This window comes from Erithacus rubecula, assembly GCF_903797595.1.
Source record: "Erithacus rubecula genome assembly, chromosome: 31".
Lineage (NCBI taxonomy): Eukaryota > Metazoa > Chordata > Aves > Passeriformes > Muscicapidae > Erithacus > Erithacus rubecula.
The window spans coordinates 963,751-976,678 of NC_136682.1; the positions used below are offsets into that span (position 1 = coordinate 963,751).

Here is a 12,928-nt window from a genome sequence, read left to right on the forward strand (position 1 = left end):
AGATCTGTGAACGTTTTCACCGATGTTTTATTGGAAATGTTAAATACTGGGGGTCCGGCCCCAGCGGAGCCGGGGGTGGGGGTGTTCAGGGGGGCTCAGGCGTGTTCCTCTGCCAGCTTCTCTGCCTTGGCCACTGCCTCCTCGATGGGCCCCACCATGTAGAAAGCTTGCTCAGGCAGGTGGTCGTATTCACCTGGGGGGACACACCGTGTCAGGGGGGAGTGGGAGGCCCAGCTGGGCTCCCCCAGGCCCCCCGAGAGCCACCTCACCTGCCAGGATCTGCTTGAAGCCCTTGATGGTCTCTTTCAGCGGCACCAACTTGCCCATGTGGCCAGTGAAGACCTCGGCCACCTGGAAGGGCTGGGACAGGAAGCGCTGGATCTTGCGGGCACGAGCCACGGTCAGTTTGTCCTCCTCGGACAACTCGTCCATACCCAGGATGGCAATGATGTCCTGCAGTGACTTGTAATCCTAGGAGGGGGACACACAGGGTGAGTGGCCAGTGCTGATCCCCCAGCCCAGCACCCCACGGGGAGGGGCTGCCCCATCAGCCCTCACCTGCAGGATCTTCTGCACGCCCCGAGCCACGTCGTAGTGCTCGGGCCCCACGATGTTGGGGTCCATGATACGGGAGGTGGAGTCCAGCGGGTCCACGGCTGGGTAAATGCCCAGCTCAGCGATGGCACGGGACAACACCGTGGTGGCATCCAAGTGGGCAAAGGTGGTGGCAGGAGCAGGGTCAGTCAAGTCATCAGCCGGCACATAAATAGCCTGAGGACACAGAGGGGAGGGGACAGTTGGTGGCAGGCAGGTGACACAGCCCCTCAGGACCGTGGGGTTGGTCCTGCCCTCACCTGCACCGAGGTGATGGAGCCCTTGCGTGTGGTGGTGATGCGCTCCTGCATGGTGCCCATGTCAGTGGCCAGCGTGGGCTGGTAGCCCACAGCAGAGGGGATTCTGCCCAGCAGGGCTGACACCTGTGAGAGGACAGAGCGTGAGGCACAGAGCACGAGGGGCTGTGCAGTGGGGAGCAGGTGCAGCCCCAGCGTCCAGCACTGACCTCGGAGCCGGCCTGGGTGAAGCGGAAGATGTTGTCGATGAAGAGCAGCACGTCCTGACCCTCCTGGTCCCTGAAGTACTCGGCCACTGTCAGCCCTGTCAGGGCCACCCTGGCACGGGCGCCCGGGGGCTCGTTCATCTGCCCGTAGACCAGGGCGACCTGCGGGTGAGACCCCGGGGTCAGCACGGTGTCACTGCCACGCCTGGCACTGCATCAAGAGCCCCAGGGGACCCAGCACCCCCTCAGGGTCTCTGCACACCTTGGAAGTGGCATCTTTGAGGTTGATGACCCCAGATTCGATCATCTCGTGGTACAAGTCGTTGCCCTCACGCGTCCTCTCGCCCACGCCGGCGAACACCGAGTAACCACCGTGAGCCTTGGCCACGTTGTTGATCAGTTCCATGATCAGCACAGTCTTGCCCACACCAGCACCTCCAAACAAACCTGGGAAGGGGGAAAATAAGGGTCCTGCTCAACCCCAAGCCAGCCTAGCTGCCCCCAGGGTCTCCCTTCAGCTCTTTCCTCCTCAGATACAAAAAGCGTTGCTTCAGCAAGCTCAGGAGAACGAAAGTCATGGAGTGAATCATCAGTGAAGGAAAAGTGTCCTGAGGAACTGGTGGAAATCCCAGCCAGGTGCCCACTCCCCAGACCCAGCCCTGCTCTGGGGGTCACCTACCAATCTTGCCACCCTTGGCATAAGGAGCCAGCAGATCCACGACCTTGATCCCTGTCACCAGGATCTCCTGCTCGACACTCATCTCCACAAACTCAGGGGCCTCGGCGTGGATAGCAGCAAACCTGGAGCAGGGGGAGAAGAGGGTGGGCAGCTGCTCTGAGCCCCCAGTCCAGGGGCTGTGACCCAGGAGAGCCAGAGCCACCTCTCTGCTCACATCTGAGGTGTTTTCCAGCCCCCCCATCACTCACTGTTTGGTCTTGATGGGGCCCCTCTCGTCGATGGGTTCCCCAATGACATTCATGATCCTGCCCAGGGTCTCAGGCCCCACGGGGATGCGGATGGGAGCACCAGAGTCCAGCACCTTCTGTCCCCTCACCAGCCCTTCCGTGCCATCCATGGCAATGGTGCGAACGGTGTTCTCCCCTGCCGAGGCCCAAGGACAGCACAGTCACCACAGTGTCCTCAGGCTGACCCTGGGGACAGCTGCTGGTGGCTCTGCCAAGGGGACATTCTGCTGGGAGAAGGACCAAGAGGAGCAACAGGAATAAAACAGCCCTGAGGAAAATTGAGCCCTGCCCTCGGGCAGCCATTTTTCACCTCCTCAGATTGAAATCCGTGGCTTCAGCAAGCTCAGGAGAACGAAAGTCATTGGTAACATCATCACAGGAGGAGCCCTCCCCATGCCCTGCTTCCCTGTGCCAGCTGCTCACCCAGGTGCTGAGCCACCTCCAACACCAGCCGCGTCTCCCTGCCCTGCACCTCAAGGGCGTTCAGGATGGGGGGCAGCCCCTCGTCGAACTGCACATCCACCACGGCCCCGATGACGGCCACGATGCGGCCGGTGGTGGAGCCGGCCTTGGCGGCAGGGGCAGCCTGGGCGGCATAGTCCCGTCCTGCGGGGAGAGGGACGGGTCAAGGTGGGTCGGGGGTGCGGAGATGGGGCTCCCCTGCAGCCTTGGGGTGAGCCCGACACCCCTGCACCTCCTGCGGTGCAGCCACGACTCCCTGAAATCCCTTCCTCGGTGCGCCCTGGATCCCCTCACGGCCCGCTCAGAACCTCTGGGTGCACCCGCAGCCCCTCAGAGCAGGCAGAGCCCCCTGAACCCCCTTCCCTCAGCACCCCTGAACCCCTCCCCCGGCACACCCGCAGTCCCTAAGCGCCCTCACGCCCACCCTCAGGGCCGCTGCTCCTGTGCCGCAGCCCATCCCCTCATCCCGGTAACGGGGGCCTCAGCACCGGCACCCCGCGTACCCCACCCGCGCAGGCCCCAAGGTGACCCCGGCCCGCCCCGCACTCACGCGCCCCGACGGCGACAGCCGGGGCGGCCCCGCGGCCGAGGAGCAGCGGGAGGAGGTCCCGGCCCGGGGCGGCCCCGCGGGGCAGCAGCGGCCGGGCCGCGGCGGCGGCGGCGGCAGCGGAACGACCCGCGAGCCCCAACATGGCGGCGCCGACTGAGCCCCGCGTCTCGCCCGCCCCTCACGGCCCCCGCGGGGAGGGGCCACTGGGCTGACGTCACCGCCGCACCGCGCGCCCATTGGCTGCTCCGCCCAGAGGCGCCGGGGGAATTCGCGCTCCCATTGGTCAGAGCGATGCGGCGCCCGCTCTGCGCCTCCTCCCGATTGGGTTTTGCATCCATCCGTCAAAACGCGCCGCGGTCCGATAGGGCGGCGTGTGGGAAGGGGCGTGTCCCGGGCGAAGGTCAGCGGAAGTGGCGGCGCACGTGTCCCGCGCTTGTCCTTGGGCAGGCGCCGTGACCGCGGCCGAGGCCGCACCGGGCCCGTGACGCGCCCGCCTCCTCCCCGTTTGTGTTTTTGCCCCTCCCCGCTTCACAGCAGCGCCCCTCACCGGGCCCGTGTCCGCCTCACGGCCCGGGTCACTGCTGTGTCCCAGAGAACAAACCCCCCGCAGGGGACTGGGGAGCACCGCGCCATTTCTGCCCCGGAGGAAGGGGATCCCACCCACCCGAGGGGAACCTGCCCCACTGACCACTCTGGTTCCCAAGGGAGGGAATCCCATCCTATTGAACCCTCCATGCGGGGATCCCACACCAAGGGGAGAATCCCACCCTAAGTACCCCCCATAGAAGGGGTCCCACCCCATTTATCCCCTCCCCAATGGAAAGGGATCCCACCCCACTGACCCCCCATAGAAGGGGATCCCACCCCACTGACCCCCCATAGAAGGAGGTCCCACCCCATTTACTCTCCACAGAAGGGGATTCCACCCCATTTACCCCCTCCCCAATAGAAGGAGATCCCACCCCACTGACCCCCCATAGGAGTCCCACCCCATCTACCCCCTCCCCAATAGGAGGTCCCACCCCATTTACCCCCTCCCCAATAGAAGGTGGTCCCACCCCATTTACCTCCTCCCCCACAGAAGGGAGTCCCACCCCACTGACCCCCCACAGGAGGAGGTCCCACCCCATTTACCCCCTCCCCAATAGAAGGGGCATCCCACCCCACTGACCCCCCCATAGAAAGGAGTCCCACCCCACTGACTCCCCACAGAAGGGGGTCCCATCCCATTTATCCCCTCCCCAATAGGAGGTCCCACCCCATTTACCCCCTCCTCAATAGAAGGAGGTCCCACCCCATTTACCCCCTCCCCAATAGAAGGGGCATCCCACCCCACTGACCCCCCCACAGAAAGGGATCCCACCCCATTTACCCCCTCCCCCACAAAAGCCCCACCCCTCTACCCCCACCACGCTGAGGAATGCACAAGGCCCAGGCCAAAGGAGAGCCAGGGAGTCTTCAACAGTTTATTAGAAAGAATGCAGACATTAAAAAAATCCCAGCTGCTCTGAACATAAATTGAGGTTTTTCAGCCCGCGCGCCCCACGGTCTGTCACTTGCTGCCAAACCCACAGTGCAAATACGATTTGGTCTAAATGTACAGATTGACAAGCAACAATGTACAGCCACTCACACCCCGGGCGAGGAGGTGGAAAAGGTTTGGGGTCACACGGGACCAGGGGCAGGCTCCGGCCAACACCAAAAACAAAGAGCAATTTTTTTTTTTTAAAGTTTCCTTTTTGATACAAACTTTTCGAGTGAAACAGACCTGAAGACACCACAGAGGGATGCACCTCGCCTGCTGAAATTTGGGGAGCCAATGACAAAGTTATTTTGTTCCCGGTATAAACTGACAATTTCAGGTGGTGGAGAAGGGGAGGAGAAATGCTCGTTTATCACTCAGTGTTAATTCAGGGTTCTCCCATTGTAATTACATCTGCTACGAGGCAAGGAGGCTCTGTAAACTTTATTGCAACTGTTCTCAATAGATTTCCTACACCTCAATTGGGTTGGTTTGGTTTTGTTTTTGTTTTTTGGAAGTCTGGAAAACGGTTCATGCATAACATTATTGCCTCTCGTGGCTTTAAGACCGCCCCGTGCCATGGGACACACCTACCATCAGTGAAGCCATTTAAAATGGACTGAAAATGGGTTAAAGGATGCAGGATCTCCCTTTAGGGCTATCAACTCAGGAATTCTTATCTCAATTATGAAATGTTGTGATGAACTTCTTTCCCCAAAACCCTGAAGACGACAGTTTGTCTTACTCCAGATCTGGCATTTCTAGAGGGGAAAGACAAGAAGAGAATTAATTAGTGGGTTTTAGGGTTGGTTTGTGGGTTTTATTTTTTGCTTGGCTGGTTTTTAAAAGCTCTCAGGGCATTATTATGTCACAAGGGACATGAGCAAGATGACCTGGCCACCAACCAAGGAGGTCACAGGGCACTTTGGGGAACTCTGCCCTCCCTCCCTCCTGGCTCTTCCCAAGGGAAAGTTGTGCCAGAGCCACCCTGAACACCTGCAGCTCCTAAAGCCAAAGCTCCCTGGGACTGGTCAAACTGGGAAGGTCAAACTGGTATTTGGGGGCTTGTGTGGAGAGGCTTTCCCAGATTAATTTGTCTGCCAGGGTTGGCTTTAGCTGGTGGCCAGGATGAACATTTGCCTTCAGCAGGTCAGGGAAAAACAACAACAACAACAACAACAACAACTTACTCTCATCATCACTGTCTGGTGAATCCTGGAAAAGAGAACAAACAACCTTTAAGTGGAGCAGATGGCTCTTCTACCACCCCCCAGCCAACAAAGAGCTGCTGTTCCCAAATCTGGATTTTTTTTTTTTTAGGAACTCCAGGTTCCAGATGACTCAGTGAGCTCAGCTTGGCCTCACTGCAGCCCCACAATGACCCCCAGTCACTGCAGAGAGACACAAACTGCTGTCCCCAGCACTGCTGAGAGGGGAGAGAAGTGGCCTCCCCAGGTGACATCAAAATTTGGGGCTATTTAAGCCTTTTTTCAGGATTTCTGAGCAGGTGTTTCCTACACCCACATACTCACATCATCTGCCCCATCTACTTCTGGCAAGTCTACGTCGTCATCTCCTCCCATGTTGTTCATCATCTGCTCAGAGACACAACAGCCACACTTTGGGGTGAATCCAACCCCATTCTCCACCCAAAATGATCCTAAAACATCAATCCCCCCTTGATATAACAGATCAATTGTCCCCATGCAGGAATTACAAAGTGATGGTGCAAAAAAACCTCGGATTCATTGCCTGGCAACTCTCAAAACTCAGAGAATTTGTCATTTCCTACCTCAGAAAAACGATCAAAATTGGACATGTCTTCATCTGAATCATCTTCCCAATCTTTCCAGTTGTTGAAGTCCACGCTGAGCCAGTTGAGCTGCACCAACACCAGGAGTTATTTAAGGACAAGGAATTATTTAAGGACAAGGAAGTAACTGGTTGTCAGTTAGAACAGGTTAATGAGAGTTGCTGTGGGATCAGGAGCAGGAAAATGACCCAAAACTGCTCCAGAATCTGAACATGACCCAAATTTTCATTACATTAAAAGCCAGGGGAGGCAGCAGAGGCCCAGACCCACCTTTGCCCTCTCTTTTGTTAACCTTGGCCATGCCTGACCAGACTCTCCTTTTCGTAAACAACACAAGATGGATCTGTCTGTTCTTTTATGCTTTGATTCCTGAAAAAGACCAAAAATCCATTAATACCACCAGGAACTGCTGCCATCCCTCCTTTAACTTCACCTCTTCCCTTATTCCTTGTCCTGGAAAATGTCACCCAGAGAAACTTTTCTGGATCTGATTTGGAGCTTTTATGTCCTAAGGAGCAATTTTCCCCAAATTCAGGGAGCAGCCTAAAGAACAGATTTTTTTTTTTTTTTTTTTTTTAGGATCACAGGATGGTTTGGGTTGGAAAGGACATTAAAACCCAAGTTCCAAACCCTTGCTAAGGGCAGGGACACTTCAATTAGCCCAGGTTGCTTCAACATGGCCATGGAATATCTCCAATTTTTCTGGATAATCTGTACCAAACCCCTCACCAGCATTAAAAAAAAAAAAAAAAATCAGGAGAATACTCACATTTGGATCAATATTATTAAAAAGGTCGATTTCATTTAAATGTTTAAAGTTATCACTTCCTCCAAGACAACTGCAAGAAAAAAATGAATTGATATTTAACTCCCAAAAAAAACCCAAACAAAAAAACATAGAACAAATCTGCTTCTCCTCATCCCTCCCTGTGTTTGAATGAACTCACCTGAAGGTGAGTTTGGACTTTTCAAAATTTACATTTACATCTTTGCTGTCTTCAACACAGAACTCAATAAAGACATAGTCCCTCCGGTCGTACCACTTTGCAGAGGCAGGCTGCCTGTGGGCACAGCAAAGACACAAAAACATTGATTTTTTATTAAGAAATCCAACAAAAAAAAAATCTTCTTTCTGCTCTTAAAAACCTGAATTTGGAGCTTACTGTTTATTCTTCAAAGCTGCACGGAGGTGAAAAGAGAGAGAAGGAATAAAAGGAAATGTGTTTGACACACTCAGAAAGCTCCTGGGAGGAGCCACTGAAATCTGAGACTGAAATAAATGTTTCAGCAGATTAAAATTTTGATAAACTTCAAGATGAGCTACTACAGACTGCATGGGCAGAGTTCAGAGTAGTTCTGTCATGCAAAGAGTTAAAACCTGAACTAAAATTACCAAAAAAAATCTGTTTTTTGGGGTATTGATATTATTAAAAATGGATTTGTTATGATTAAAACCAAATTAAGGCAGCACAGGTGGGAGAATCACTGCTCCAAACTCTTTCCCAAGTACTCACACTGGGACTCCCATGCACTTTGGAATTATTCTGCATTTGCACAACCACCTAAAAACCCAACAGGGTGTCCAGGGAGAGCTGGGAAAGGCACAGAGCAACCCTTGTGTTTGCATTTCCAGCCTGAGAACTCACCTGCAATGCTCTGAGGAGCAGGGAAAAGCACCTGGCTGGGCTCAGCCACCTCCTCCCCCCCCTTCCAGAGCTCCCCTGGCAGCTGAGCCCAGCCCAGGGCACACCTGAATTCCAGAGAAAACAAATGGGCTCCCAGCAGGGTTGTTGCTAAGGCACAGAGTGTTCCTCACACTCCCTGAGATCAGGGAATTGTGGAATGGTTGGGAAGGAGACCCTAAAGTTCAGCCAGTGTCACCTCCTGCCATGGCAGGGACACTTTGCACTGGTCAAGCTTTGTCCAGATTGGATTTGGACACTTCCAGGGATGGGGAATCCATTCCTGTTCTTCACAGAGAGGAATTTAATCCAAATAATCTTATTTTCTTCTTTTACCTGTCATTTTTGTGCCTCACAGGTGGAAAGCTCTGAGTTGGACAAGGATCTAAACCAGGAAAGCTGATGGGACAAAATTTGTGACAGCAGCTGCCACCACACCAAGGTGATGCCCTTTGTGCTGCTCTCTAAGCCAATATCTGACCCAAAAAAAATAACTTTTCAGACTATTTATTAAGGTGACTTTTGCTAAACTTCCAGACTCACCTGATTATCAATGAATTGTTGTCATTAAGCTGTGGCACAATTAGCAAAGGGACAGCACAGCCCAGCTCCAGCTGAACCCCAAAGCCAGAATGGCCACAATGCCTTGAGCAGCCCCAACACCTGGGCACAGACCAATATCCATGGATTTCATTTCCAAGAGCATAAAAACAAGTGGATTCTGAATTCAGCCTTGAGTTTCAGCTGTTACAGAGGTGAAAATCTGATGCATCCCCTCACAGCATTTCAGGCAGGTTAATTATCACCTTATTCAGGTGAAGTGCAGCAGCAGAGCAGCAATTTTCTTACTGTGGTATTTTTAAACCCATCTTGGACACAGATTTCCTCTTTTAACAGGGAATGAAAGACTCTCAAAAGGAAAAGAAGATGAGAAAGGCCCTGCTCTGCTCCCTCTGTGCTGGGAATGTGGCTCCAGCCCTGTTATCCAACAGAAATCTCAGTGTCCCTGCCTGGATGATGCAGGGGCTGAATGGTGTTAACACTTCCCAGCTCTCAATGTCAATGGAGACATCTCCAGCCTTCCCAGGGAGCTGCACACTCCCAGCTCCTGACCCTGACCTTGGCATCTCCAGGATCTGAGGCACCAAAAAAAAAAATTCAAAATTCTTCCAGAAATCCCACTCAGCTCAAGGCAACACTCACAGCCCGAGCTGGAGATCCCAGATGGGTTTTACTCGACCATAATTCACATTTCTGAAGGCAAATCTCAGCTCTGGAGCTGCCTCTCCTCCCCCTTTATCTGTTTTTCCAATCTCAACCTCCCAAAGGGAGGAGGGAAACCTCCCTGGGAGCTTCAATCAGGACTCACCAGTTCCAACCAGTAATGCAGGACCCGCTGGAGAGCTGGGATGAGGAGGAAGCTGCAGCTTCTTTTTGTCTCCTGCCCACACTGAGATTCCCAGGAGAAAACCACACACAGCAGCAGCCCAGCACGTGCTCCCAGTGCTCCCAGTGTTCCCAGACACCCACAGAAAATCTCCCCTCACAGACACTGACACCACCTGTTACACAGCTCCATCCTGCTCACCCAAATCCCAAAGGAGCTCAGCCTCCTGCCAGGGGGATTTTGGTTAATCCAGCACCTCCCTGGAATTGGGAGAAGGGAATTTAAATGTGCTCCATTCCCGGGAGTTTTTCCTCTGTCCCATCCACGAGTTTTTTTTGGGACTTCCTGAGCAGCCACAGCCACCCCCACAGCTCCTCTGGTTCCTCCAGTCCCCATATTCTGATGGTAATTGTTATTCCAGCACTGTGGAACAGGTTCTAGAAGCTTCCCAGCAGCACTGATGGGCAATGTGGAGGTTCAGCATCACCACAGAGCCCTCAAGGCTCTGCCTGATTTGTTGGATATATCCTGGTCTCTGGCACAGCAGCAGCTTCTGACACACTGAACTCACCAGAGGAATCTCAAATCTCCCCATCTGTGGCACTGAGGAGGTTTCCAAACCTGTTCTTGTGTTCTCTGTCTGTATCCTGTGCCTATGGAATCCCCATCTTTGCCTCCTGGAAGAATCCTGACAGTTCCCACAGCTCGAGGATGATGAAGGAGTCAGACCCTCAACGAGATTTTCCCCTCCCAGACACTAATAAAACCTGTTTTACAAAATGACTTTTCATTTCATTCATACACTCTAAAAAGGTGCTTTTTTTTTTTTTTTAAATTAAAAAAAGCCTCACTTTAGATTTTAGATGATTCTACACAGATGCAGCAGGGCTGAAGTTTCAGGATGATGACATCTACAGAAATTACACAAAAAAACCTCCAGTTTGATTACAGTTCTTTCACTTACATTAAGATGAAGCACCTCAACTGTTCAGAGATTAAGAACAAAAGTGAAAGCCTGGCTGGGGACAACAGGTCCCCAATGGTCAAGGCAATCCTCAAACTGAATTCCTGACAAAACAAAACCTCAGGATGTCTTCTTGCCTCCAATCCTTCCAGCCAGACATGTGGAGGTCACAGAATCATGGAGTGATTTGGGCTAAAAGGGACCTTGGAGCTCATTCATTTTCCTCCAACCATCCCAGGTTGCTCCAAGCCCTGCTCAACCTGGTTTTGGACACCTCCAGGGATGGGACATCCATCCTCACCACCCTCAGAGGAGGATTTTTTTTTCCCAATAATCCCACCTAACTTTGCTCTCTAGCGGATGGAACCCATTTCCCCTTATCCTGCCGCTGGAGATGAAGGAATAGTCCCTGCAGCTCTTCTCTCCCAGCCACTTTTCCCTCTTGAGTATCACACAAAAAACCAACTCTTTTCCTGAGCATTTCGAGGGAAAACTCACATCCACCAGAGCTTTGCCACGAGCTGTTTTCGGGTGGCTGAAGCGGCCCCGGGAGAATTCCAAGGAAGGAGATGAACCGGGGCTCCCGGGAGCGCGGGATTCCGCCCGGGATGCACGTGGAGACACTCGGGGAGGAGATCTCACCTGCCCCGGGGCTTTCCATGCGCTTCCACCCCCTCCTGAAGGGTTTTTTTTAATATTATTCGGTTTTTCACTGAATTCTGGAATTAGGTTGGAAAGGATTTTAAAGCCCATCCCAATAGTTTCGGCTGTTCCGAGCTGTCCAGCCTGGCCTCGGACACTTTCAGGGACAGCGCAAAAAGCCAGAGAAGGATTTTAGGGGGAAAATCGGGAGTTGATAACCAGATCCTCTCGGCTGCACGCTCTGGATGGTTCCACGCGTTACTTACCGGGAGTTCTCCGCGGTTTCGGTGGTCACGGACCCACCGAGAAACGCGCAAAGCGCCCCGGACACCCCCCGCCACCCGCGCAGCCCCATTCATTCCGCGCAGCGCGGCGGATCCCCGGGGCCGAGCCGGTAACCGGGGCCGGGGCGCTCCGCCCTCACCCGGTAACCGGAGCCGCGCGCACACGGTAAGCGCGGCGAAAACCAGCGGCCGCCCAAGGTCGGCAGGCGGCGGGAGCCCCGCGCTCGGCGGCGCCGGGGCGGCTCCCGCTGCAGCGCCCGCGGCCCGGCGGGGCCCGGCGGGGCCTGCCCGTGCCGCTCCCACCCCCGGGCCTCACATGGCGGATGGCGACGGTTGTGGCGGGCGCTCCTGCGCGGTGCGGCTCGGGCTGCGGGCGGTGTCTCCGGCCGTGCGGGCGGCGCGGTGGCGGTGCGGGATGTTGCCGGGAGAGGCTCCGGGGAGGCTCCGGCGGCGGCTCCGGTGGCTCCGGGCGGGCTCGGGGCTCGGCGCGGCCTCGCTCCCACAATGCCCCGCGCGCGCTCGGCCCGTGGTGACGCAGCAAAATCCCCGCGCCCCGCGCGCGCGCGCGCGCCGCCTCCTCCCGCCGCCGCCAACCGCGCGTGCGCGGCACCCCCCCCTCCCGGCGCGCGCCCCCGCCCCGCGCGCGCCCCCGCCCGCTGCCCTTCCAGCAGCTTCTCGGCGCGCATGCGCAGTGCGGGCTGAGGGGGGGATGCGGGACGGGAAAGGGACACCCGAGACCCCCCCAGTCCTTGTCCTGGTATCCCCAAATCCGATCCCTGGGAGCCCTTTCCATAGAAAAATCCCTCCTGGTGTCCATCCTGAGCCTCTGCTGCAGGAACTTGAGGCCATTTCTCTCATCCTGTCTCTCTCTGTCCCCTGGGAGCAGAGCCCGACCCCACCCGGCTCCGCTCTCCCTCAGGGAGTTGTGGGGTGAAAAGGTCCCTCCTGAGGCTCCTTTTCTCCAGGCTGAGCCCCTTCCCAGCTCCCTCAGGGCTTCTCCAGACCCTCCTGCTGCTGCTCCAGCCCTGCCCCAGCTCTGGCCCTGCTCCAGCCCCTCAATGTCTCTGTGGCCCCGAGAACTGGAGCAGCGCTGGAGGGGCTCAGCAGGGCCAGCACAGGGGGACAATCCCTGTCCTGGGGACAATCCCTGTCCTGGGGGGACAATCCCTGTCCTGGGGGGACAATCCCTGCTCTGGGGACAGCCCAGGTGCCATCCTGGGCACACCTGTGTTCATGTCCAGCCCCTGCCACCAGCACCCCCAGGTTCTGTCCCAGCTTTCCAGCCCCTCTTCCCCCAGCCTGGAGAGTTCCATGGGGTTGGGGGTACCTTGTTCACCCTCAGCCCATGGATCCATCCTGCCCACATGGCTCTGCAGAGCTTTGTGCCTTGCAGCAGATCAATGTCCCACCCAAGCAGGTGTCACCCACAAACCAAGGCACCCTCACTCCCCTCACCCATGTCATGGATGAAGAATGGATGAAGACATTACACAAGGCTGTCTGTGATATGGCCACCAGCCAGGTTTGAACCCCAAGGAATTCACAGCCTTTCCCTCATCCACGATTCCCCATTCCTGCCTGCTGCAGCAAAGTGAGGAG

The 12,928-nt window shown here is 55.4% G+C and overlaps 2 protein-coding genes across 3 annotated transcripts; both read right to left on the minus strand.

The window, feature by feature from the left end:
• Positions 1 to 7: 7 nt before the first annotated feature.
• ATP5F1B (ATP synthase F1 subunit beta) lies at positions 8 to 3,218 on the minus strand. The gene is made up of 10 exons (XM_079329280.1): positions 3,036 to 3,218; positions 2,447 to 2,629; positions 1,985 to 2,159; positions 1,737 to 1,858; positions 1,320 to 1,504; positions 1,061 to 1,219; positions 855 to 977; positions 559 to 771; positions 270 to 471; positions 8 to 193 (listed from the first exon to the last, which is right to left on the minus strand). The coding sequence occupies exons 1-10, from the start codon at positions 3,175 to 3,177 to the stop codon at positions 96 to 98; spliced, it is 1,602 nt and encodes a 533-aa protein (XP_079185406.1). The 5' UTR covers positions 3,178 to 3,218; the 3' UTR covers positions 8 to 95.
• A 1,835-nt stretch (positions 3,219 to 5,053) lies between these two features.
• PTGES3 (prostaglandin E synthase 3) lies at positions 5,054 to 11,938 on the minus strand (the record flags this gene model as incomplete). Of its 2 annotated transcripts, XM_079329064.1 has the most annotated exons (8): positions 5,054 to 5,318; positions 5,748 to 5,772; positions 6,090 to 6,152; positions 6,350 to 6,439; positions 6,641 to 6,739; positions 7,140 to 7,209; positions 7,318 to 7,431; positions 11,646 to 11,938. In XM_079329064.1, coding segments are annotated over 8 exons (483 nt in total). In that variant the 3' UTR covers positions 5,054 to 5,298. The 2 variants fall into 2 exon arrangements, with proteins under 2 accessions (XP_079185190.1, XP_079185189.1); XM_079329063.1 differs by lacking the exon at positions 11,646 to 11,938 and having other exon boundaries at positions 7,318 to 7,460.
• Between the last annotated feature and the right edge of the window lie 990 nt (positions 11,939 to 12,928).